General features: G+C 47.3%; 11 protein-coding genes across 11 annotated transcripts; 5 read left to right on the forward strand and 6 right to left on the reverse strand.

Annotated features, from left to right (window-relative positions):
- Positions 1-1,941, forward strand: pbs2 (mitogen-activated protein kinase kinase PBS2; the record flags this gene model as incomplete). Its single annotated transcript, XM_057204915.1, has 2 exons — positions 1-1,464; positions 1,522-1,941. The coding sequence occupies 2 exons, from the start codon at positions 1-3 to the stop codon at positions 1,939-1,941; spliced, it is 1,884 nt and encodes a 627-aa protein (XP_057065522.1).
- A 573-nt stretch (positions 1,942-2,514) lies between these two features.
- N7495_002247 (sulfotransferase family protein) lies at positions 2,515-3,333 on the forward strand (the record flags this gene model as incomplete). The annotated part of the gene is made up of 1 exon (XM_057204916.1): positions 2,515-3,333. One exon carries the CDS (start codon positions 2,515-2,517, stop codon positions 3,331-3,333), a length of 819 nt encoding a protein of 272 aa, XP_057065523.1.
- A 115-nt stretch (positions 3,334-3,448) lies between these two features.
- glr1 (glutathione-disulfide reductase GLR1) lies at positions 3,449-5,201 on the reverse strand (the record flags this gene model as incomplete). Its single annotated transcript, XM_057204917.1, has 3 exons — positions 3,449-3,882; positions 3,933-4,768; positions 4,831-5,201. 3 exons carry the CDS (start codon positions 5,199-5,201, stop codon positions 3,449-3,451), a joined length of 1,641 nt encoding a protein of 546 aa, XP_057065524.1.
- A 1,967-nt stretch (positions 5,202-7,168) lies between these two features.
- Positions 7,169-7,590, forward strand: N7495_002249 (uncharacterized protein; the record flags this gene model as incomplete). The annotated part of the gene is made up of 3 exons (XM_057204918.1): positions 7,169-7,337; positions 7,405-7,469; positions 7,534-7,590. 3 exons carry the CDS (start codon positions 7,169-7,171, stop codon positions 7,588-7,590), a joined length of 291 nt encoding a protein of 96 aa, XP_057065525.1.
- Positions 7,591-7,963: 373 nt separating this feature from the next.
- N7495_002250 (putative TIM barrel metal-dependent hydrolase) lies at positions 7,964-8,962 on the reverse strand (the record flags this gene model as incomplete). The annotated part of the gene is made up of 1 exon (XM_057204919.1): positions 7,964-8,962. One exon carries the CDS (start codon positions 8,960-8,962, stop codon positions 7,964-7,966), a length of 999 nt encoding a protein of 332 aa, XP_057065526.1.
- A 742-nt stretch (positions 8,963-9,704) lies between these two features.
- On the forward strand, positions 9,705-11,491 carry N7495_002251 (uncharacterized protein; the record flags this gene model as incomplete). Its single annotated transcript, XM_057204920.1, has 4 exons — positions 9,705-9,792; positions 9,874-10,296; positions 10,359-10,774; positions 10,826-11,491. The coding sequence occupies 4 exons, from the start codon at positions 9,705-9,707 to the stop codon at positions 11,489-11,491; spliced, it is 1,593 nt and encodes a 530-aa protein (XP_057065527.1).
- A 488-nt stretch (positions 11,492-11,979) lies between these two features.
- Positions 11,980-12,192, reverse strand: N7495_002252 (uncharacterized protein; the record flags this gene model as incomplete). The annotated part of the gene is made up of 1 exon (XM_057204921.1): positions 11,980-12,192. The coding sequence occupies one exon, from the start codon at positions 12,190-12,192 to the stop codon at positions 11,980-11,982; it is 213 nt and encodes a 70-aa protein (XP_057065528.1).
- A 731-nt stretch (positions 12,193-12,923) lies between these two features.
- Positions 12,924-13,424, reverse strand: N7495_002253 (uncharacterized protein; the record flags this gene model as incomplete). The annotated part of the gene is made up of 1 exon (XM_057204922.1): positions 12,924-13,424. The coding sequence occupies one exon, from the start codon at positions 13,422-13,424 to the stop codon at positions 12,924-12,926; it is 501 nt and encodes a 166-aa protein (XP_057065529.1).
- Positions 13,425-13,950: 526 nt separating this feature from the next.
- Positions 13,951-19,544, reverse strand: N7495_002254 (putative C6 transcription factor; the record flags this gene model as incomplete). Its single annotated transcript, XM_057204923.1, has 9 exons — positions 13,951-14,797; positions 14,853-15,165; positions 15,222-15,695; positions 15,750-15,831; positions 15,893-16,286; positions 16,370-16,440; positions 16,495-16,625; positions 17,101-17,767; positions 17,829-19,544. The coding sequence occupies 9 exons, from the start codon at positions 19,542-19,544 to the stop codon at positions 13,951-13,953; spliced, it is 4,695 nt and encodes a 1,564-aa protein (XP_057065530.1).
- A 401-nt stretch (positions 19,545-19,945) lies between these two features.
- N7495_002255 (ADP-ribosylation factor-like protein 2) lies at positions 19,946-20,759 on the forward strand (the record flags this gene model as incomplete). Its single annotated transcript, XM_057204924.1, has 6 exons — positions 19,946-20,004; positions 20,065-20,175; positions 20,226-20,242; positions 20,293-20,438; positions 20,494-20,574; positions 20,628-20,759. 6 exons carry the CDS (start codon positions 19,946-19,948, stop codon positions 20,757-20,759), a joined length of 546 nt encoding a protein of 181 aa, XP_057065531.1.
- Positions 20,760-21,175: 416 nt separating this feature from the next.
- N7495_002256 (uncharacterized protein) lies at positions 21,176-22,641 on the reverse strand (the record flags this gene model as incomplete). Its single annotated transcript, XM_057204925.1, has 3 exons — positions 21,176-21,337; positions 21,392-22,064; positions 22,595-22,641. The coding sequence occupies 3 exons, from the start codon at positions 22,639-22,641 to the stop codon at positions 21,176-21,178; spliced, it is 882 nt and encodes a 293-aa protein (XP_057065532.1).
- Between the last annotated feature and the right edge of the window lie 125 nt (positions 22,642-22,766).

Raw genomic sequence — 22,766 nt, forward strand, 5'->3', positions numbered from 1 at the left:
ATGGAAAACGATCACGAACCCACCGAAGCTGATTCCCCGGCTGAGGAAATCGAATCTCCCGTCGAGGTTCCTAAGCCTCTTCATCCCTCAACTCCCCCTCATTTGCCGTCCCTCGATATTACCACAGGCATATCCTCCTCTTCGACACATCTCGGTCAGGTCAATGCTGCTCGGCGGGGTGCTGCACCCCCGCAACTTCCCCAGGCCTCGATGAGTGCCACTGGCACTATGGCATTGAACCAGGATATTATGGCAAGAATGAAAGCATTCTCCCTCTCCCGACAAGGTCCGTTGCCACATGCTGTGTCTACAGGAGCAATACCTACCGCCCGCGATAATGGACCAACCGGTGGTGCGCTGGCCGGTCGCCTACCACCGGTCGCACGACCGAGCAGCCAGAACTGGGCTTCCTCCCCCACAGTACCTTCTGTTGCGTCCAACGCTCCATCTCCGAACATTGGGGGTCTGGCCGCCAAGCGCATGAAGCCAGGCCTGAAGCTGTCAGACGTGACGGGCGGACCACCATCACTATCTCTAAAATCAACAGACCCAGCACCTGCAGAACAGAATGGAGGGGAGACAGCGTTTAGTAAATACTCAGAATTTATCGACACGAATGCTGGGACCTTGAATTTCAAGAATAAGGCCATTCTACATGGCGGCGGTGTTGAGTTTTCCTCTGGACACAGTTTCAAGATCTCGCTCGATGAAGTCGATCGGTTAGACGAGCTGGGTAAAGGAAATTATGGAACAGTTTACAAGGTTCGACACAGCCGACCACACCTTCGAAAACCTGGGTTGGGTCTGAGCGGGATTGTGAGCCATGCGCCAGGCCAGGATGCCCCGAGTCCGGACTTTGGGATCTCCGATAATCTTTCTGGAGTAATTATGGCTATGAAGGAGATTCGGCTAGAATTGGATGAGGCCAAGTTTGCGCAGATCATCATGGAGTTGGATATTCTGCACCGATGTACCTCGCCTTTCATCATCGACTTCTACGGAGCGTTTTTCCAAGAAGGCGCAGTGTACATGTGCGTCGAGTACATGGACGGTGGTTCCATCGACAGGATCTACGAGGGAGGTGTGCCAGAGAATATCCTACGAAAGGTGGCATTGTCTACTGTTATGGGATTGAAAGCGCTCAAGGATGAACACAACATTATTCATCGTGACGTGAAGCCTACGAATATCCTGGCCAACAGCAAGGGCCAGATCAAGATCTGTGATTTTGGAGTCAGTGGAAACTTGGTTGCCAGCATCGCAAAGACCAATATCGGCTGCCAAAGCTACATGGCACCAGAGCGTATCGCAGGTGGTGGCATGCAACAATCAGGCGCGACAAGCGGAGGCACATATAGTGTGCAGAGCGATATTTGGAGTCTGGGATTGTCTATCATCGAATGCGCCATGGGAAGATACCCGTATCCACCGGAAACATTCACCAATATCTTCAGCCAGCTTCACGTGAGTATCTAGTATCTATGACGCTATTTAACCTGCCGCATTCTAACATCTCAAAAGGCAATCGTTCATGGCGATCCCCCCACTCTCCCAGACAGTGGATTTTCGGAAGAGGCCCACGCATTTGTCCGGGCCTGTCTTGATAAGAACCCAAAGAACCGCCCCTCTTACAGCATGCTTTTGAGACACCCGTGGCTCGAACCACTTTTGCGACCTCCAACCGAAGAAGCCGAGGAATCCGAGGAACCCGAGGAAGCAGAGGCCAAAGCTGACGCTGATGCTGAAAGCGAAACTGCCCCGACCGAAATAAATCCATCCTCTGCAATGGAGGATAAGGAGGTCGCCAAATGGGTCATTAAGCAACTCGAACTTCGTCAAAGCGGCGAATTACACGGCGTGGATAAACCAGCTCTCCATGCAGTGGCTCTGGACCAGGTGGTTACCAGTCCCATACACGATGAATTCAAAGAAGTATCATAGGAAGACTTGACAGCTACATTTTCTTTCTCCGGGATGTATATTATCCCTGGATACAGCATATTTCGAGGGCACTCGCAACGGCGCAGGCGCCGTCTTCAGAATCGGTGTCTGCTTCACATCCTCAACACTGCTTTTAATAGTGGGATTGTATGCATCGCCATGTCCATGCTACCATGGCTCGGTCCCCTGACATTTTATTCTACATCTTGATCTTCTTTTCAAATCTGTGAGATTTTGAAATGCTGAGGATTCATCCCCTGAACCACACATTGTACCCCATTTCCACTTTGTTAGCCTTGTGCCATCACGATAGTTTCCAATATTTTCAAGGAAAAAGAGACAATAGCTTTGTAAATTATGCACCAAGTACGAACTGTACTATGTAGAGTGGTACTAGTTATGTAGCAATGATTAAACATCATCCAATCAGATACCTAGATCCTATTCCTATTTTTAGAAAAAAAAAAAAAAGAAAAGAACAGCTAACAAGTAAGTTACGTATTTCTGCCATGTAAACAAACGCCTCCTCCGTCAGTATTAGTCTTCTTCTACCAGGTACACAGCCCAGGCACAATGGGTCAGAAACCATCGGTCCCACAATCGGGAACAACCATTCAAGTCATTGGAGCCGGCCTCCCACGCACAGGGACAGCCTCATTCAGTAAAGCCCTCGAGATCCTCCTCAAAGGCCCAGTCTTCCACTGCGGAACCCAAGCAACGCTAGGCCCACCAGCCCAAATAAAAACCTGGATGAGCATCCTAAAGACCTGGCTAGCGATTAAAGAAGAAGACAATGATTCTTCTAAAAAAGACGATATCGCCAAAAGTCAAAGTCAAAGTCATGTCCTCTCGCTATTACACCGCCAACTCGACGGCTACGCCGCAATAACCGACTCTCCAGGCTCACAGTTCATCCCAGAATTGATGCTCCTATATCCACACGCCAAAGTCATCTGCACTATCCGCGACGTGGGCCGCTGGGAAAAAAGTATGAATGTCGTTATGCACTATACGATGTTCTGGTTCCTACGCGCTGTCCTGTTTCCCCTGCCGGGTATGCGCCACTTTATACCGTATCTGCATCTGCTGGCAGCGCAGTGGAATCGGTTGTATGGCGAGGCGTTGCCGACTGGTCTGACATATCAACGGCATCTAGCTTGGTTGAGAGAGGTTGTCCCTGAGGAGAGGTTGGTGTTTTTTGACGCTAGGGATGGGTGGGAGCCGCTCTGTGAGGCGCTGGGATTGGAGGTTCCGTGCGGCATTCCTTTTCCGCATGTTAATGAGGGGAATGGTATTGAGAGTATTGCCAATTTGCATATTAGGCGGGGGTTGACCAGGTGGGCTTTAATTGTTGTTGGGGTTGCTGTTTTGGCTTGGGGGCTGAAAAGGTAGAGCCTTCAGCTTCCTGTTCTTAGATATTAGATATTACATCTTACGTTATGGATGGTTTGTGTATTTGGTATTTAGTAGATTATGATATTTTCTTATATTTTCTTTTTACACTTCTTCACCGCAGAGTGACCAGTTCTTCGGCGCTAGTCGGGTGAATAGCAACGACGCTATCAAAGTCCTTCTTGGTGGCTCTCATCTTAATGGCAACGCCAAAGCCTTGCAGCATTTCGCCAACACCGAGACCTAGGATATGCAGACCGACAACCTTCTCCTCAGGGCCGGCGCAGATCAGCTTCATTTCGGTAGGGTTCTGGGGCTTTTCCTCTGCAGGAATGAAGTCGTAGAACATGGCGGTGAACTTGGTGTGGTACACCTTGATCTTGTCGTCGCCGTACTTCTCGCGAGCCTCGGGCTCGGTGAGACCGATTGTTCCAACTTCAGGGTGCGAGAAGACCACTGTCGGGATGTTGTCGTAGTCGAGCTTGGAAGTCTTGAACTGGGCACCACCGAAAAGGCGGTTGCCAAGTTGGCGACCGGCGGCGATGGCAACTAAAACTCTGTCAGATGTGAATGTGATTTTGTCAATGATTTATACGTACCTGGAGTGAGCTCAGCCTTGCCAGTCACATCACCGAGAGCATAGATACCCTCTACGGAGGTGTTCTGATACTCGTCCGCCTCGATGTGACCGCTGGGGATCAGCTTCACACCGGGGATGTCAAGGTGCAGATCCTCCACTTCGGGAACACGGCCAACAGCCCACAGGAGCTCGTTGACCTCAATCTCAGAACCGTCATGGCTGATCAGCTTGATCAGACGGTCCTTGCCCTTACCGTCGCGGATAAGCTTGACCTCCTTGAAGCCACCGTGCTTGCGGTGGATCTTGACACCCGAGGCCTCGTAGCGATCGGTCATGGTCTTTTGGACCATGGGGTCGAACTTGCGCAGGAAGGTCTCACCACGGATGAACATGTGGGTCTCGACATCCACGGCGTTCATAACACCAGCTAGTTCCACAGCGATATAACCGGCACCAACAACGGCGATCTTGGGAGGAAGCTCCTCAATCTCAAAGAAGCCGTCGCTGGTGATACCGTGTTCAGCACCGGGGACATCTGGGATACTAGGCCGGCCACCAGTGGCAATAAGGATGTGCTTAGCAGTGTATCGGGCGGTACCGGAGCCATCAGCGAGGGCGACCTCGATAACCTTGGGCTCCACGAAGCCAGCGCGGCCGTGGATAAGATCAATGCCTTCCCGACCCCAATTGCGTTCGTACATGCCGTTCAAACGCTTGATGGAGGCATCGCGCTTTTCCTTGAATTCCTTGTAGTTGAATTTGATGTTGTCGGGGATGTCGTAGCCGTACGACTTTCCAATGTGCAGTGTCTCATTGATGGTACCGAAATTCCAGGTCATCTTCTTAGGAACACACCTAAACCGGGCCCAGTTAGCACTGGGAATTTTCTCTGCGCTATACCTACAGAGCTAACCTACCCAACATTGACACAGGTACCGCCGGACCGGGCACTTTCGACGATCAAAGTCTTTGCGCCATACCAGCCGGCTGCGCGGCGGGCGCTACCACTACCACCGCTTCCACCTCCCAGGACGATATAGTCGTATTGTTTTGTCTCTACGGGAGCCATGGTGGAGAAGTTGCCCTCAAATATAGAAGAGGAGGAAAAGTGACGGGAAATAGAGGAGAGGCGATTGCTCGTAATAAATGAGGACGGACGATTAATGGTTGCCAGAGTTCGGTTCACGATGTGTCGGTGAGCTGTGTGAATGTGTTTGGGGGAGGAGCGGGTCAGAAAGCTACAAAAGCCGATCCGAGATGATTGAGCAGGGAGGGAACGAGGAAGCATGAAGGAAGGTGGGGGTTGGAGGGGTATTTGGTATTTACAGGGAAAACGACAGAGCTGACAAAAATGAGATGACGATACCACTGATAGCGAGGCCCCGATTGATTTATCAGCAGATACACGTGATTGATCCAGGATCTCTAGTTAAGACTAGATAAATTGTGCTCCACTAACTAAGCTATGGCGCAATGTTTACGAATAATTGGATCTTATACTTCAAGAACGCATTACGCAGCGACAAATTTTACTCGGTATTTATAAAGCATTAATGAGCAATGTAGATGAACAAAGGAAATAAAATTGTTATTTGGAATCTTGGTGTGGATTCAGCACGGAGTATGTTCCGGGAGACTGTTGAGGGTATGGTCGTAGTACTCAGAGAAGATGGGGTTGCCTCTTAAGTCGCCACGTTTTCAAGGTACTCCTTCGCGTTCTTATTCGAGCTTGTGACCTGTGGACATGGGACGATATGTGGGAAGCAAATGGTGAAAAAGGGTCGTGTGGTCTTGATAATGTGCAAGGTGCCAGAAGCCAATAAATGGACGAAGCCTTCCCAAGAGTATAAATTACCCTGGCGCTGTTTGCGACCAAATGCGCCACTGGCGAGGTCTGAGATCTAGCCGATGAAGGCAAGTTGGATGTATAGAATATTTTGAGACTGTGATGGTATCGTCCAGTTCACTTGTAGAGATGGCATCAAGCATCTGTGCTCAAATCAATGCTGTGATCTCTCATCGGGTTGTTTGGTTGTTTGGTTGTTTGGTTGTATGGGGGCGGTGGCTGAAGTAAAGTATAGCCGATGGTCAAGCCACTAGCGGGAGTAGGCAATGACTGCGAATGAGATGAGACAGATGCAAAGTGGGATGTATACGTTGCGATCCATGTCTGGTTTCTGAGAGCTGCGCTTCATGATTCAAAATTTGTTATGGAAGAGAAGCTGAGAAGAGGGGAAAGGGGGGTCATATCCATTGAACCCCAGCTTATTCCCTCAGGTGATCCGGGATGCGCGAATCGATTAGATAATCCTGTTGGGGCCTCAACAAACCCACTGATTGGATGTTTATTTCTTATTTGGTGAGTTCAATTCCGGGAAGTTAATAGTGCTCAATTAACTGCTCGCCGCTAGTACTATTGAAACCCCGAGATTTTCATGTTTGAGTGGTGTGAGAGTAGTCGTCAGATCTATACTCTCATACTTCTGTCTCAGGCTGATTATTCTTCGACTCGGAAGTTATAGTAACCTACTTACCTTTTACCTCGTTCTTTAGAAATATCGTTTAGTCCTTAGTTCCTGTATTGGAAATGTGTTATTTTTTGGCACAATATTGCTTTATCTCGTTCATAGCAACCTGAAATGTTAGATATTGGTCAGAATCATCCAATATCTGCAACTCCTGATACTCTTACGCTAGCTTTAATGAAGGCTTCTCAGAATGTTCCAGTATGGGGTCCCCTGTCTTGTCATAAGATGGAACAACATCCCCTTCCTTACATTTGGATTGATTGGCTGATTAACTAGTTCTTCAAGTACTATCAGAAACCCACCCTGTATAGACGACTCTAACTAGGCAGACTTATTGCCTAGGTGTCTTTGCCCCTTTATTAATTTATTCCTGGAATCCTCCCTTCCAAGGTCCTCGCATTAATCCTTGTTTATCTCCGCGACCACATTCACAAGAAACAAGAATGCAAGGGACCCGAACATTCTACCAATCAGGCCCCATTTACTCCATCCTAGATAGAGGCAAAGAAAATACCGATCATGAACCAAGACATTGCCAGCACTAGCTCCTACGTAGTCCTGTAATTCAAAGAACCCTAGAAAACCCACAAGCCCCTCGTGATATACAACATATCATTCCAGCACCGTAAATTTTCCAGGATCATTAAATTTCGAACAATTGGCTACCTTCCACAATCTGGAGGCCCCAAAATCTCTCCATCCATCGTGTAAAGATCAATTCATCAATATGCGCCTCGCTATCATGTTCGCCTCTACGCTGGCTCTGGCGTCGGCCACAAAGATCAACATGCACTGCGAGTTCGCGCAAGACAAGACAGGAATGGTGCAGTCTCCATACTGCTGTCGTGATTTGAAGTCAGCTAGGAACAACCCTAAGGTCAACGAGGCCAACGACTGTACGTCTACTCTTTGGGCACTCGTGCAAATGATACACCGGTTGCAACCTGCTAAATTCCCTTCTAGGTGACTTGTTGACTCAGCCTCAACTCTGTGAGGATCAATCGCGGCCTGCATGCTGCTATTCGATCGTAAGTTGACCTTAGACTAACAGTATTTATCAAGTCATGGGCTAATGGTTATTTTTATGTACAGGAAAAGAAAAAAATCTGCACCTCCCACGTTATTTTCATGGATGCGGCTGATGTTTGATGAGATGCGGCGTATAGCTGGAGTCATGTTGATAACTGGGTATGAATACTTTACGAGTCGAAGAAAGAAGGAACCTTGAACCTAGGTATCCCTCGGGAACTTTTCGGTGTCAATAATGCCCGTTGAATATTAAACATCGGAATACATAAGAAATGCCATTGTTATATCATTATCAGGATAATTGGGCACAAGCTGCCGCGTATGTTTGAATTAAAGGGGTATTGTGCTTGTGCTTCCGTAAAGCGGAGCTTCGCAAAGCTAAGAGCGAGAGAAAAGAGTGCCAAATATGCTGCAAATGTTGAATAGTCATCAAACGCTCCAATGAAGTTGAAAAATGCTATATGCTGAGCATAGAACCGAGATTCAATGACCTCTAGTCAAAGTTCACGCTCAGCATTGCCTCTGTGTTCCTCCGAAATACCTTCTCTGCCAGTCCGGACTCGTGATCGCAAAGGTCCAAACACCATTCTGTAAAGGGATTGATATCGACACCAGTAAATCGGGTATGGGGCCAGTCTGTCGCATAAATGGTTCGATTAGGGGCTGCAGACAGAAATTCTCGAGCCATCGCCTTTAGTTCATTCATGTTCCCGTCACTCGTCAATCGGTAGGGTGCAGATATTTTGATATAGGTTTTTCCACCCTGTATTAATGACATTAAAGAAGTGAAACCGGGAAGCGTGTATGGGTCGAAAGGCGTGCTTTCTGTTTTTTGAATGGAAGATAGATCCGGACTCCCAAAGTGATCAATGCAGACAGTCACATCAAGATGTGGTACGATTGATTCTAGCATTGGTACCTGCTTGAGTGGGAGATATAATTCGATGATCCAGTTCAGAGGCCGAGCAATTTCTGCATGTTGACGTAGAGTTTCTTCCAGCTCGGCTTTCTCCATCACCTTCCCGACAGATTGAAGATTCACCCGCAAGCCTCGCACACCGAGAGCATGCCACTCTTTCAGTGTATTTTGTTGGATAGTCGCAGGGTCAACGACAACTACTCCACGGCCACGGGACGGACCAAGTTTGGACAGGGCGGCTAGTAAACAGGAGTTGTCTGTTCCATAGATTGAGGGTTGCACAAAGACAAGGTTCTCCACGCCCACTGTGGATTCAAATTCTAAAGCCTCAGCTAAGGTATGAGCTGAGGGTTGATATGCAGCAGTCTTGGAGATTGGGAACTGTTCCGGTTCCACAACATGCATATGGCTGTCCCATGAACAGCGAGGGACTCTCTGCTTCACAGGAGCATTGGTATGAGCCCAGACATGGTTTGACCGTCTCTCACTACGAAGATAAAGTTGACCAGTAGTAAGAGAGAGGCGTCGTGATGCACTCGTAATATGAGTGTGTGACTGACTAGATATCAGCATGCTAGAGAGAGAGAGAGAGAGAGAGAGAGAAACAGAGAGAGAGAGAAACAGAGTAAAGGTGATAGAGTAGGAAGTTGAAGGGAAGAAGGATAAATGATCCAACTCACCGAGCAGAGTCTGATACTCCGAAACACTGTACTGTTAGTCCTGATGGGTATCATGGTCGGTTAATGTCCGTCTTTGAACTGCAGTATTACTAGAATAGGGAAATCCGCTAGGTAATTTTTTTTCTGTGTGCCGTGTACAAACACACTAAGAGCTTTAGACTCCGACCCACAGGTGAACCGGTTTAATAAGCGGGGGGAGGATGAGCTAGACAATGTGAAAAGAAACGGAAGTCGTCCGTTGAAGCCAGGGCTTCCCACTATGGAGTAAAGGATATAAGAAGGTAAAGAGAACCAAGCTGGATTGCGTACGATCTGAGAAGTATTTATAAGTATGGAGAAAGTGACTAAAGCACGGTCGAAACCTGAAATATGAAATGGGAAACGCTTTGATATTTAATAGTGATAGTCGGTAGGGTTGCAGTGTCGGTATGGAAGGACGGAGGTTGAAAGGACGGAGGTTGACCGAGCACAAACGGGATCCCGAGACTTTTGTTCTTCAAACCCCCCACCTCTGATACTCCTTCCAAGTCTTGCCGACTTATTCCGCGCCACAATTTCCCCAGGATTTTGATCGTCTCCACAGGGCCTCACAGCCTCAGGGTCTGTTGGAGATTCTGATCGAATTTGCGATCGAGATGCGATGGTTGGACCGGTCTAGGTGGACTACTACCCCATTTTATGCCTTCGTTATCTTCGTCATCGCCTGTGGCACAATCCCGAAAGGTAAGTATTTCTCATCAGACAGACCTGGATCCAAATCTACTATCAAACAAGTAACAAAACCTGAGATCTGACTATTATCAGGTTACGATGAGGGTGGCTTTAGCGCAAGCGTTTTCCTTCCCTCCTTTAAAGCCGACTACAATTTAGACTCATCACATTGGGAAGATGATGCTACGGGACTGGCGAACAGAAAAGCAAACATAACCTCCTTCAATGTTTTGGGCGCAGCTTTCGGCGCGTTGAGTGGCTTGGATTTGAATGATCGACTAGGCCGTTTGATTTCGTTCCGTCTGGCATGTCTCGTGTGGGCAATCGGGACCTTCATCCAAATATTTTCATCGGGGATATATGGCTTATTACTCTTTTCGCGTATATTCGCTGGGCTAGGTGCAGGCTTGCTAACTGTCGTTTCCCCTTTATATCTGTCAGAAGTGGCGCCACGCGCTACGCGCGGCTTGTCGGTCGGTCTTTCTATGGTGACTTTACTTGGATTTCTCGCAATGGGTAAGTTTTGTGTCTTTCTATTTCTTCCTTCTACTTCTAGTACTAAAACTCGTTCGCTATAGGCTTCTTTATTAATTATGGCGCTACTATTCATATGGCCGCCACACGAACCCAATATCGCCTAGTCCAATCGATACCATTGATTCCTCTCGGCATTATTTTCGGCCTTACGTTCTTTTGTCCAGAGACCCCTCCGTATCTTATCTCTAAGCATCGTCACCAGGAAGCGAAGGATGTTCTCGCGCGTCTTCGTGGCACATCCATCGACGATAAGATTCTTCAAGCCGAATTTGATGAGATAATCACCGAAGTTACAAAGCGAGCAGGCCTAAAAATTATCTCGAAATGGCAGGCCTTCAAGGAGTCCCAGGCTAATCCGAACTATCGCCAGAGATTTTGGCTATTGATGACCATACAGGCCATTGCTCAGTGGACAGGCGGAAATGGTATCACATACTACGTGTCGACCATTTTCGAGGTGAGAAAACCAAGAATTTACCTCAAACTATTATGCTAACCCTATATTTAGTATGCTGGCATGACTGGCCAATCAACATCCCTTATATCCTCCGGTGCCTATGGAATTGTTAAGCTAGTCTTCACCATGGCCTTCACCTGGGGCTTAATCGACCTATTTGGTCGGCGTAACTGTGCTATCACAGGTCTATCCCTCCAACTAGCCGCCCACATCTACATGGGTGCTTATATGGGACTGCAACCCAGCTCAGCCAATAACAAGTCTGCCTCCGACGCAGCTATCGCCTCGGTTTTCGTGTACGCCATCGGCTGGTCGATTGGTCTCTGCACAATCCCTTCATTATACGGCACAGAAATATTCCCGATGCATATACGCAGCGTATGTTACGCCGTGAGCATGGCGCTGCATTGGTTTTTCCAGTTTGCCGTTGTTCGTGTCACTCCCAACATGTTCGTGTCACTGAATGTTTGGGGTGCCTACGTCTTCTGGGCATGTATATGTACGCTAGGCATCATTATCCTCGGCATCTGGATGCCTGAGACCAAGGGTGTTCCTATTGAACGTATGGATGAGCTCTTTGATTATCCTTGGTATCTGAGGTGGCGCGCTCGCACTAAGGACATCAACTCGTCTTCGGCGTCTGTCTGGACTGAAGCTGAGACTGAGACAGACTTTGGCTCTCATGAGTCGGAGCGAAATAAAACCAAGTCAAGCTAATAGGTGCTCTCGATGTGCTTACCTCTCAGTCTTATCACTTTCTTTCTTGTATACCCGGTTTTCATCTTGCCATGTTTATTATTTTCTAGGCGCAACTTTCTTTTGGATGGCTGGCTGACTTCTCTAATACCTCTCTTATGCCCTGTAACTAATCCAAAAAAAACATATCCATTGATATATTCATGGGGAATCCTGAGGTCCCTTGGAAGGAACGCATGTGCAGTCCATGAAGCAAACATTAACAATATACCTAGGTATGTAGATTTATTGAGCCTCGAAATACTCCAGATACCTAATGTTTCAAAATAAATCCATGAATGTCCCGAGGTCTTGATCTTTCTTTGCTTCCAAGGTTTTCATTTCATTTATTCTCTCGATCGACCTTGGCAGCACTTTCCAAAACAGCAGCAATATAAATTAAGGTTCGAGACTCCTACTGATCTCCTCTGATTATAATCTCCGAAGATGTGTTTTATTTATCCTTAAAATCATTGCTGGCCAGAAGGAGGGTAGTTGCCCGGAGCGATAGCATGGCCGGCGTAATCCATATATCCCCAGCTGATAGGCAAATTAAAACCATACCGAAGATGCTTCATATTTGGAGCAGAGCAGGGGTTCGAAGAGTGAATCGCGCAATTTGTTCGCTCGAGGTCCAGATCTTCTCCAAAGTTGGCTGTGTTACGTCCTTGGCTGCTTCTCATGGCCGAGCTGTGATGAGACTAGGCTAGGAGAGCAGGAGGGTTATTCTCGAGCCTAGACACCTTTATGCTGAAAGATTCTCTCCAGCAACGATTGCCTCCTTTTGCCTTCTCGGGACTAGGCACGCTTCACCTCTCTGAGTATTTTATGCTATTTCTTGGTGCTGTGGTCGGAGGGTTAATGCATGATCATAGGTAGGCCGCTTTGCTTAGTATACTATACCGCGTAAGTAATGAAGTGGTTGGGAATTGTCATTTATCGTAATGTCTAGTTAGCTTGCTCAAAGATGGAATCTGTTAATCAAACGGAAATGCCTTTATTTTGTGACCCAGACATGCATATCCATAGAAACGCTGAAAAATGAAAACACTTCCAAGGTTGCCTTAGAGCGAAAGGTTTTTCGGATAGACCCCAGGAGTATTACATTGTACTTAGAGTAGCAAAAAATACCTAGCTATATGACCAAAACCTAGGGACAAACCCACCCGTTGCGGCCATCCAGAGGTTCAATACCAGTCAACGACTATTCAAATGTGGAAATATAGAAGTTCGAAGTTCTCTTATCGAGAACCTCTATGGACAGGAGTAGTCGTGAAAAAAGATCATTGGTAGCTGTGCCAAGTTGAAGTTCTAAAAATTCCTTGCCTAGTTAACTAGTTGAAGTAAGTATCCTTTCCTTCCTACCCAGGTAGCAATGGCATATTCAACATAATCAGGGTCTAAGCAGATTAAATCATGTTCCCTTCTTTAAGATCCCCTCAACATCAATCTCCTTATCAAGACGCAACTTGCGCTGCCGAACAGCCTCCCTCTCAGCCACATCAGAATGCGGGTTTTCCTTAGCCCTCTCGCTCAAAATGCGATCATGTTCCGCGCGCTTTTGATCCATATCCGCCGCAAGATCCTCCTGTTCCCCAAATCCACCCATCCCCTTGTGTTTCACTGCATCAGCAATATCGCCTTCAGCGGGCTGTTGTTCCACCCCATAATACAGATCAACGGGTGCAGCGCTTTGCATACGCTTTTTCTCCGATTTGCGTTCTGCGTCTAGAGCAGCTCGAGTTTCGTCGTTTGAGGGCATGTAGGCAGTGCGGCGTGTTGAGGATGCGGCGTTACCGTCCTGCATTGAAGCTGATGTGCGCTGCTCCTGAGGTTTGTGCGAGACTGGATTGGCAGCTTGCGTGTAGGCGGCTTCCTTGGGTGGTTGCTCTGGTTGAGCTGCGTGTGATTCCATTTTGGGTAAATTTGATCTAGCTGGACAGTAGACTTGTCGGGCTGCGTAAAAAAGTAGAACAAGAGTTGTAGAAGGGAATGAGAGGGATCTTGTTTTGCCTCTTTATCTCATACTAGGATCCATGACGTCAGCTTCTCTACTCCGGGGAATACTTGATACAACACTCTAAACATAATAATTCCTCTGTAGACTGAATTTTATTTCCAATCAGAAGGAGAGGAATAATATGATTTGCCATATTTTAGTCTTCTTTCGATAATATTAGACTATCCCATGTCGCAAAATTGATGAAGGTGGAGTGAAAGTGGAGAGAGCAAAAGCAGCATAAATAGAGATCCGGGGAAGCATCACTAAGCACATCTAGTCATATCCTTCATTTGAATCTGCCAGTTGAGCGGGCTTCAGTGGTGAGCCCCTCGACTTAATGACCTCTGTGAGATTCTGGTTGGGATCCTTTTTGAAGAAAAGACAATCCCCATCAACAATCCATTATCAAACCACAGCTTGCATTAAATCTTATATTTCTCTATGGACCTTGTCCACTCCAATTTTGTTCAAAGGAAGTAGCCATATTAGTAGTGATTGGCTGCGCGTAGGAAAAGGCCTCGAACACTTCAGGCGTGATATCGTAAGAATCAGGGTCATCGACTCTCATCACCGCATTGGGCATGCCGCCTAGGAGATGTGTTGTTGGCATCTGGGGTATATCACCCACATATGAGAGGTCGAAGTTTGCGACCGGATGTTGTTGGAAGGGGTTATAGTCCGGTAGCAATGCGGGTGCGTTATTTGAAGAGGGCGTGCCGGGCTGTGTGCTCAGTGCACTGCGGCTTTCGTGACGCTGGTGCTGCTGAGCTGGGGAGACTTGACGAGAAGGGTTGTTGCTGAGGGAGGGTGATTGGCTATGGGTATTAGAGGGAGGTTGGGGGTGGAATTTTATTTGTGTGTTAGGTAAATGGGATTGGCCTTCATTTTTGAGTGTGTTGCCGTGGATGTCAATTTGGAGTTTTTGGATTTCTTGGTAGACTAGGTTCAGCGCGGTTGTGATAACGGGGCTTGAGGTCTTGATCTGCTCCATGGCGAATATGCAGAACTTGAGCTTATCCAGTGTACCTGGGGCAGCGTACTTCAGGGCCTGGATCTCTAGGAGGAAGATCGATGCTGCTGTGTAAATACCATAGGCTAGGGATAGGACGACATGGTTGTCTCCAAAGGTTCGGCGGTACAGATCGTACAAGGCTAAAATTGTAGTCGCTGATGCCATACACTGGACTAAATGGCTTTTATCGTATGGCTCCTGCAGCGTCTTCAGAAGTTCTCGAGAGCAGAGAATTGGGCGATGGAGCAGAATGTTGATAGTATGATATAGAGAGCTGTATGATCCCAAATTAGCATGACTCCAGGGAATCAATAGGGTTGAGAACATACTTCAGAGTCACAATATGACTAGGTGGGCAATATGGTGGTAGGTCGTCTGCCACGAGCCTCAGATAATTTGGCACTCCATTCCACCATTCGCTAAGGTTCTGAGATTCCTCTTGAACACATTCAAAGAATTCTTCTTCGGTACTTTGGCGCATTGGGTCATAGATATGAATCAAAATCTGGTTTAGGATCTCTGCCAGCCCGCACATTTTCATGAAGCACGAGGTCGAACGAGCCTGTGTGGGTGGGTATTGCGCTCCATCAGGGAAAGTCACACCATGAGGAGTCCAAAGCTCTGTCTCAGCAGTGTCATCCACTAAAGTCGATGTCAGTTGTATGAGCATATAAAAACTTTAGGAGTACGGTACTCACATATCATGCGCGGCGGGCTGACACGAGAATGTTGCATTGATGGGGCCCGGCCAAAATAAAGTGAAACCATTTTATCCCAGAAGTAACAACTCCAAAAGAGACGATTGCGAATCTCAATATCCTCATCGCTTAGCTGTGCCGCGCCGGGGTATTTGCGACTGTCAATTGAAATACCTAGGTCATCCAGCAAGCGGAAGGCCATGCCACTGTGTAGCCAGGCCTGTGTTCGATTGCCACGACCACATTCTTGCGCACTTAGAAGTAATAATGTCTGAACGGTTGGAATATCTGCATAGCCAGCCTGGAGACAGTCGACGAGACCAGATAGCGAAAGTTTGTAGAATTGTGCGCCGCCATCGTAAGCGTCTAGAAGGGGGCCAATGTGTGGCTTTGATTTACACCACCGAACCGAATGAGAAAGGACAGCATTCATCAAGCCATTTGAATAGTATGGACCATTGACTTTCATATCACCTGCTGGTGGGTCAGTACCTTTGCAAGGAGGGTATTGTGGGGGTCAAAACTGACGCGTGAAGGCCGGGCGATAGACAAAGTTGAACAGTGGCTGAATCCAGCACCAATGAGAGTCCAAGAGATATTGAAAAGGTTCCTGTACTTGAAATCAGCCCTAATGTTCCTTCACAAAGTAAGATAAGTGGTTGGATGCTGACAGGTATTGTAGCCATCTGCTCAAAGGCCCGTTCTCGCCATGCACTGTTGATCAGCCGCTCTTTTCGAGCCTCTAGCTCCTGCGCAAAATGCGCTGCCGATGTAGCCTCATTTGCAACCACTCTGGGTAGTTGAAACAGACTGGTTGGTCCGTGGAATGAAATGCGACCGTCATTTTCAACATTTAGGCCGTCAAACTCCCTCGCAAGGTCGTGAGAATCATCCGGCTCGATTTTGACTCTGCGGCCAGCGCTAGAGCTGGACTCGGCGACCGAAGACGGCGAACTCACCTTCTTAGTCTCGGCCTCAGCTTGCTGACTTCGAAGCGCAGAGATTGCATCTTCCAACTGAGAAACTCTCGATTCCAGCTGCTTTGTATAAGATAAGGTTGGGGCTCTAGCAAAGTAGCGTTGAACCAGTCAGCATACATGAACAATAACGGTCGCATTCCAAGTCAAGGGACTACGACACAAACTCACAAACTATACACGCATGTCTCCCCTCGTGCAGCGCATCGCGAACATGACGGGCTAGCTCCGTTACACCTGACCTGTTGAATGATTAGTCAATCGAGTTTCGGACGTTGGCCGAGTGCTGCACCCACCTTGCGCTTGCGGCATGCCTCACACGAGAAGGCGCTCTTACGCGGTAAACTCGTCTTTACAGGCACATCGGCACTGTTAGGGTCGGAAGGACTTCCCTCGACCACCATGGCGACTTCACGTGATATATTTCCTTCACATTGAAGTAAAACCCCTTTCAAGTTTGTGAGGGGAAAGAGAGATCTCCAGGGCTGAGAGGGGATTTGCCGGTGAACTTTTGGGCCTAAAAAGCGTGGGGCAAGGCTAAACGCGGGGGATATGCGCCAAGCTCTGTTTTTAGCAGATCGAGATATGAAGAAGTGTTGGTGCGACTTTCTCTTTCGGCTAAAGAATAGCCGTGAGCCAAGAGCAGTTGACCGGATGCGTATCAAGGCCGGATTTTTTGGGTTTCGGTTGATTTAGTTGGATAATACAATGTCATTCATTACTCGGAATTACTTTAGTATAGACTTAAACTGGTCTTCCAGTTAGCAGATGGCGATGGCCGAGTGATATGCGTAATAAGCCAAATCTCCGTGATTTTATACAAAAGAAATAAAAAAACTATACTATGCAGGATTATTTCTTTCCTTTTTTGCCCTTGCCCTTGCCCTTGGAGTTACCCTTACTTTTTTGGTTGGTCTGAGGAGCATCACGCTCCGCCTTGCCCTTCTTCCATCCGCCGTTGCCTTCGTGTCGCATCTTTGCATCGTCCAGTCGCTTCTTGTCCTTGTTGCTGAGCTTGATCTTGCCATCCTTTGACTTGGCAACATCGGTTCCGTTCAACTCCACAGCGCCAAGTTTGCGTGATACCTGTTTCTGCTGTTCAGTCTCAAACCATGTACGTTTTGGTCGAGACATGATCTCTCCTCCGTGTTTCATGAGATTGTCACTCTTATTGAGCTGCATCTCGGCTTGAGACATCTGCTTTTCCGTCTTCTCTTCTTCTAGAACCTCCTCAACTTCGTCGGAAAGGTCCTCAGCCTTTTGGGCCCATTCGTCGGCGATGGCGGTGTCAACCACACGACTGACAATCTTGGCTCCGTGAGCTTTGCCGGCCTTGACGGCAGCCTTGACAACCTTGCGGTCTGGCTCAGCTGCTATTGTGCAGGAACGACCAGAGCGGCCAGCACGAGCAGTACGACCAACACGATGCAGGTAGATCTCGTGGCTTTGCGGGGCTTCGTAGTTGATGACGGTCTCGACACCCTTGATATCCAGACCACGTGACGCCAGATCAGTGGCGAGAAGGAAAGCAACCTTTCCATCGCGGAAGTCCTCCACACTTTTGATACGCTAGGTGAATGGGTCAGTAAAATGTACTGGAAAAATGAGGAGTGGTGATGAAATAGCATACCTGTTCCTGGCTCAAGCTACCGTGTAACTCTGCAGCCTTCAACCCAAGTAGACCGAAGACAACGCGGACACGATGGGCCTCCTTCTTTTGTCGGAAGAAGATAATGACTCTCCCGGTATGGATTTCCTTGCACAGATGCAAGAGATATCCAAGGCGCTTATCTTCACGGCCCGGTCGTAGACGGACAAACTCTTGAGTCAGAGTTACAGCGGTCTGCTTCTTGGCATCTACTTGCAAACGCATGGGTCTCTGAAGACCAACACGAATCAGCTTGTCAACTGTGTCTGTCATAGTAGCTGAGAAAAGCATAGTTTGACGGGACTTGGGGATGGTGGTCAAGATCTCATTCAGCTCGTCAGCGAATCCATCTTCTAGCATACGATCGGCTTCATCAAGCACTAGAATCTCTAGAGTATCCACTGTAAAGCTGGGCGAATTGCGCATATGATCGATGAAACGACCGGGTGTGGCAATAATGACATCGGGTCGCTTCTTAAGAATGTTTTCTTGCTCACGGAGACTGAAACCACCAACGAGCTGACAGAATGTAACGTCAGTGAAAGTAGCCAGCTTCACGGCAACATTGTAACACTGGACCGCCAATTCACGAGTAGGCATTAAAATAGCGACACGGCTGGTAGGGACCTTACGGGGTCTGAATAGCAGACGTTCCAGGATAGGAACGATGAAAGCACCGGTCTTTCCTGAACCTGTTACGGCACTACCGACAATATCCTTTCCAAGAAGAGCAACGGGAATGGCCTTGCGTTGAATAGGTGTGGGATCGGTGAAACCAACAGAAGCCAGTCCTCGGAGGATGGGCCGGGAAAGGTTGAAGTCTTGGAATGTGCTCTTAGCGTCGGAAACCTTGTCGTCGGTCTGTTCCTCAGGAGCAAAGAAAGCTTTACGCTTCTCGGCTTCTTCGTCGTCCACTTCGCTCTCAACGTCGGATTCTTCGCGGTCTGATCCAACGTCATCTGGGTGACGGACTGGTGTGGCAACAGAGTCATTATCGGATGCGTCGTCGTCGTCGTCGGAATCTTCATTCCTATTGTCCTCGGCGTTGTCGGAATCTTCCTCATCTTCTGGGCCAGAGGGACCCTCCGCCTCACTTTCTTCCTGGCCGTCGGCACCCATGCCGAATGCATCATCAGCCATCAATTCATCATCCTCGAAGTCCACAGACATGCCATCTTGCTCATCATCTTCGGAAACAATTTCTTCCACCACTGCAGCTTTTTTCTGCTTCTTCGCAGCAGCCGCGTCCTTTTTGACCTGCCTCCGAGAGATAATATCATCAATATCGACAGCCTTCTTATCACCTCCGGGACCATTGTTTCTGTCATCACCAGCACCCCATCCATCGAACCCTTCAGTTACGCCGCTGTTGGCCAAGCCGCCAACGTCAAATTCGAACTCTGGATCCAAGACACCGTCGTCTTCAGCAGTCTCAGCAATATCATCTTCTTCCTCTTCCTCCTCCTCATCCTCCTCCTCTTCAATGACGGGTTCAGCTTTGCCTTTTTTGCCCTTCACATTTTTCGCTTGTTTTTTTTGCTTCTTGTTCTTGTCCTTGGTAGATTCAACCTCACGCTTGCGCTTCTTGTTATCCACAGCTGGCGACTTTCCAAATTCATCGACGTTATCCTCATCCTCATCGAGAGGAATGTCCTCGTCGGACAGCGTGAGGACAAAGTCGTCGTCCTTAGGAGCCATGATGTTGATATTCTTTGAGAACAGGAGTCGGAGTAAAACTTTTGGAATTGAGCGACCTCTACAGCCCCGTAAAGAATCAAAAATGAAAAAGAACGAATGGAATAATCTCCGAACTCAACCCGCGCAAATCCTCGAAAGAAATCAATAGCAGAAAAAAAAGTTCCTAGGGCGGTGAAGAGAAAAATCTCGATGACTAAGAATTATCCGCTGATCGCTCACCTGGTATATCAGGAGCATACATTCTTCTATATCTCTTTGTTCAGATCAACCTTGGAATTGAGTGCATGAGAACTTAAATTGATGACTGATGCGGCCTAGAATTTTGCAAATTTTACAAATTTGAGGTCTAACAGCAGTATCATTACTCAACCATCTAATTCTGGAAATTTCATCTTGTGATAATGCTGTCAATACTACGCAAAGCCCGTCTGAAGGACAAGGAGATGAGAATTCTGATGCTGTATGAGCTCACCAAATACCTTGATTTAAAGAAGTTAATAGATACTGACCCTAAACATAGCGGACTCGATAATGCAGGCAAGACAACTATTGTCAAGAGAATTATGAATGAGGATGTCACCACAGTCAGCCCAACACTGGGATTCATTATTAAGACAATTGATTTTATGGGGTGAGAAACCCTGATCCAGATATGACAGGACTTTTATTAACTTTTATCAGATACAAGCTCAATATCTGTGAGTAAAGATATCGCCTTTGAGAACTATGACAAGGCTAATAATATCAGGGGACGTGGGAGGTCAAAAAACACTTCGTTCCTATTGGAAAAATTATTTTGAAAAGACAGACACATTAGTCTGGGTTGTTGATGCGACAGATCATCTCCGAGTGGATGATTGTCGTGAGGAGCTAGCTGGTCTACTCCAGGAGGAGGTTTGTCCCCACCGCAGAAAACTGTTTGATGCGGAGCCTAACGTGATCTTCTCAGAGACTCATGGGAGCAAGTCTCCTGGTTTTCTTAAACAAAACGGATGTTGAGAATTGTATGACAGAGCAAGAAGTGCGCGAGGTAAGTGACGCCGTCTTTCCTACCTCCAGAACTGGGACTGACAGATACTGCAGCGCCTGGGCTTGGATTTAATCAAAACCCATAAATGGACAATTCTACCATGTAGCGCAATGACTGGAAATAATCTGAATGATGGGTTGGAATGGGTAATACAAGATGCCAAAGACCGACTTTTCCTATATTAGGATTTACCATGCGGTGTCAAGTGCTAAAAAATTGAAATTTTGAAGTCCATTCAAGTCGTTGGGATATTCTGCCAGACGTTGGAACCTTCGAATAGATTCCATATCAAATCGAGCCAATTCAGGTACTTAGATATTGGAGATTGTTAAACTGGCTCTCCGATAAAAACGGTCCGTTATCGCCAGCCCGGCGTTATCGGACCGTCGACGTTAACGGACCAACATTATTGAACGATAAAAATATCGTGTGTATCCCTAACTGACATCAAGGGTGTGCTTGACACTGCTTGTTTTCCTACTCACAATCATACACGAGCCTCAAAGAGAATGCCGAAAGAATTCTCATCAGAGGGGCCCCGGAGATTGGAATTGTCATGATCATAAAATTCTACACTCGCAAACGCGGAATAGCTGTTGAGCTAGAGGTAGGACCGGATCTTTCTCCGCAGTAGTTTGAGGTCGAAGGGGAAAACATCTGTAGTAGGCCGGCCAGTCATTACAATTCCTTTGCCCAAAATGTCTTCACGGGTGAATGACAGAGGTGGCTCAGGAGGAGTTGGGACCGGGAAAATAGCGTGCGACTCGGCGCAGTATGGGACGTTGGCAGCATCTCACCTCCATACCTCTAGCTGAACAGCTATTCCGCGTTTGCGAGTGTAGGACTTGATGATTATGACAATTCCAATCTCCGGGGCCCCTCTGATGAGAATTCTTTCGGCATTCTCTTTGAGGCTCGTGTATGATTGCGAGTATCCAACTTCAACCATGATTGATGGGAGAGGAGACTTTCCTGGCGCAGTACTTGTTGCCCGGCTAGATACAAACAGGAGATCCAGTTCTTTTCGCATGCCTTTGTATGGTCCGGTAGTAAAGTCGACTATCGGGCTAGCCCGGATCTCCAGGTCTTCCAGGTCTGCGTCTGTAAAAAGGTTCAAGTGCTTAACCCATTTACCATGATTTGTAAACATCCATGGTAGGATCACTTGATGTGCCCATCCCGGCCTCTTTATCTCGAAAATTCCCTGGACAGGAAGGAAAGTCTTGTGAATGGCGGGATATTTGGAATCCAGTTGGTTCCACAGCGAGTTTCCCAGTTTTGATGTGACTTCTGTCAAAACACAAAACTCCTGCTCTCCAAGATGTGCAGCTTCTTTGAGAATCTTCAACGCTTGTCCCGCGGACTTTACATCTTTCAATGAGGTTCGTTGATCGGGGCTTTCAGGGAGATTATTTTCCGTCTGGATCTTCAGCTTGAGCTGGTTGGATGGGAGCTTAGAGGCATTTGCGGGTGGTTTATTTTCATTAGAGCTTTTCCCCAGAATTATAATGCAGAGAGACCATGGTGGGTAATTTGAGATTTGAGGAAAGTATCGATGGCAAGCTGGAGATTTAGAGGAAGGAGCATTGAAGTCCTTGGAAAAACTTATGACGTGACCTGAGAATCATTCAGATCTGATTTGATAGCGCTCGAAGAGTTGTATCAAGTTTAAAGCATAGCTTCCACTTTCCAAACTATATAGGACATTACTGTTGATCACCCCGGCCTAGAATCCAGAGCTTTTACCATCGGCGTAGGAAATGGTAGTTTCCATGATTATGATACTGAAGAAGCTATGAGGAAGGCTCTTACCGCTTTTGATATTTAGTTCCCGACCTAGATTTAGTTCTTCAATCGATCCTCTTGCTCCATTAGCAATTCCCGCGGAGAGGAGATCATATGACGGCCTATTAGAGCGCTAAACCACAGGAGGAAAAACTAGCGAAATTCAAATCTTACGCGCATTTACGTCAAAGAGATATACAGCATAACACAAGTCAAATTTTGATACAACGCCTACGGCAAACAATAGATGAATGACACCGGATAACCCCCCATTAGCACCATGTAGAATTCATTCGCACCAAATGTTCCAGCCCATCAATGCTCCAAAGATCACCATGAAACCGGGTAATAGTCATGAAAAGAAGGAAATAAGGTAACAAGAAGAGTAAAAAAGGTACTAGAAGGTA

This window comes from Penicillium taxi, assembly GCF_028828555.1.
Source record: "Penicillium taxi strain IBT 34144 chromosome Unknown utg000002l_segment0_segment0, whole genome shotgun sequence".
Lineage (NCBI taxonomy): Eukaryota > Fungi > Ascomycota > Eurotiomycetes > Eurotiales > Aspergillaceae > Penicillium > Penicillium taxi.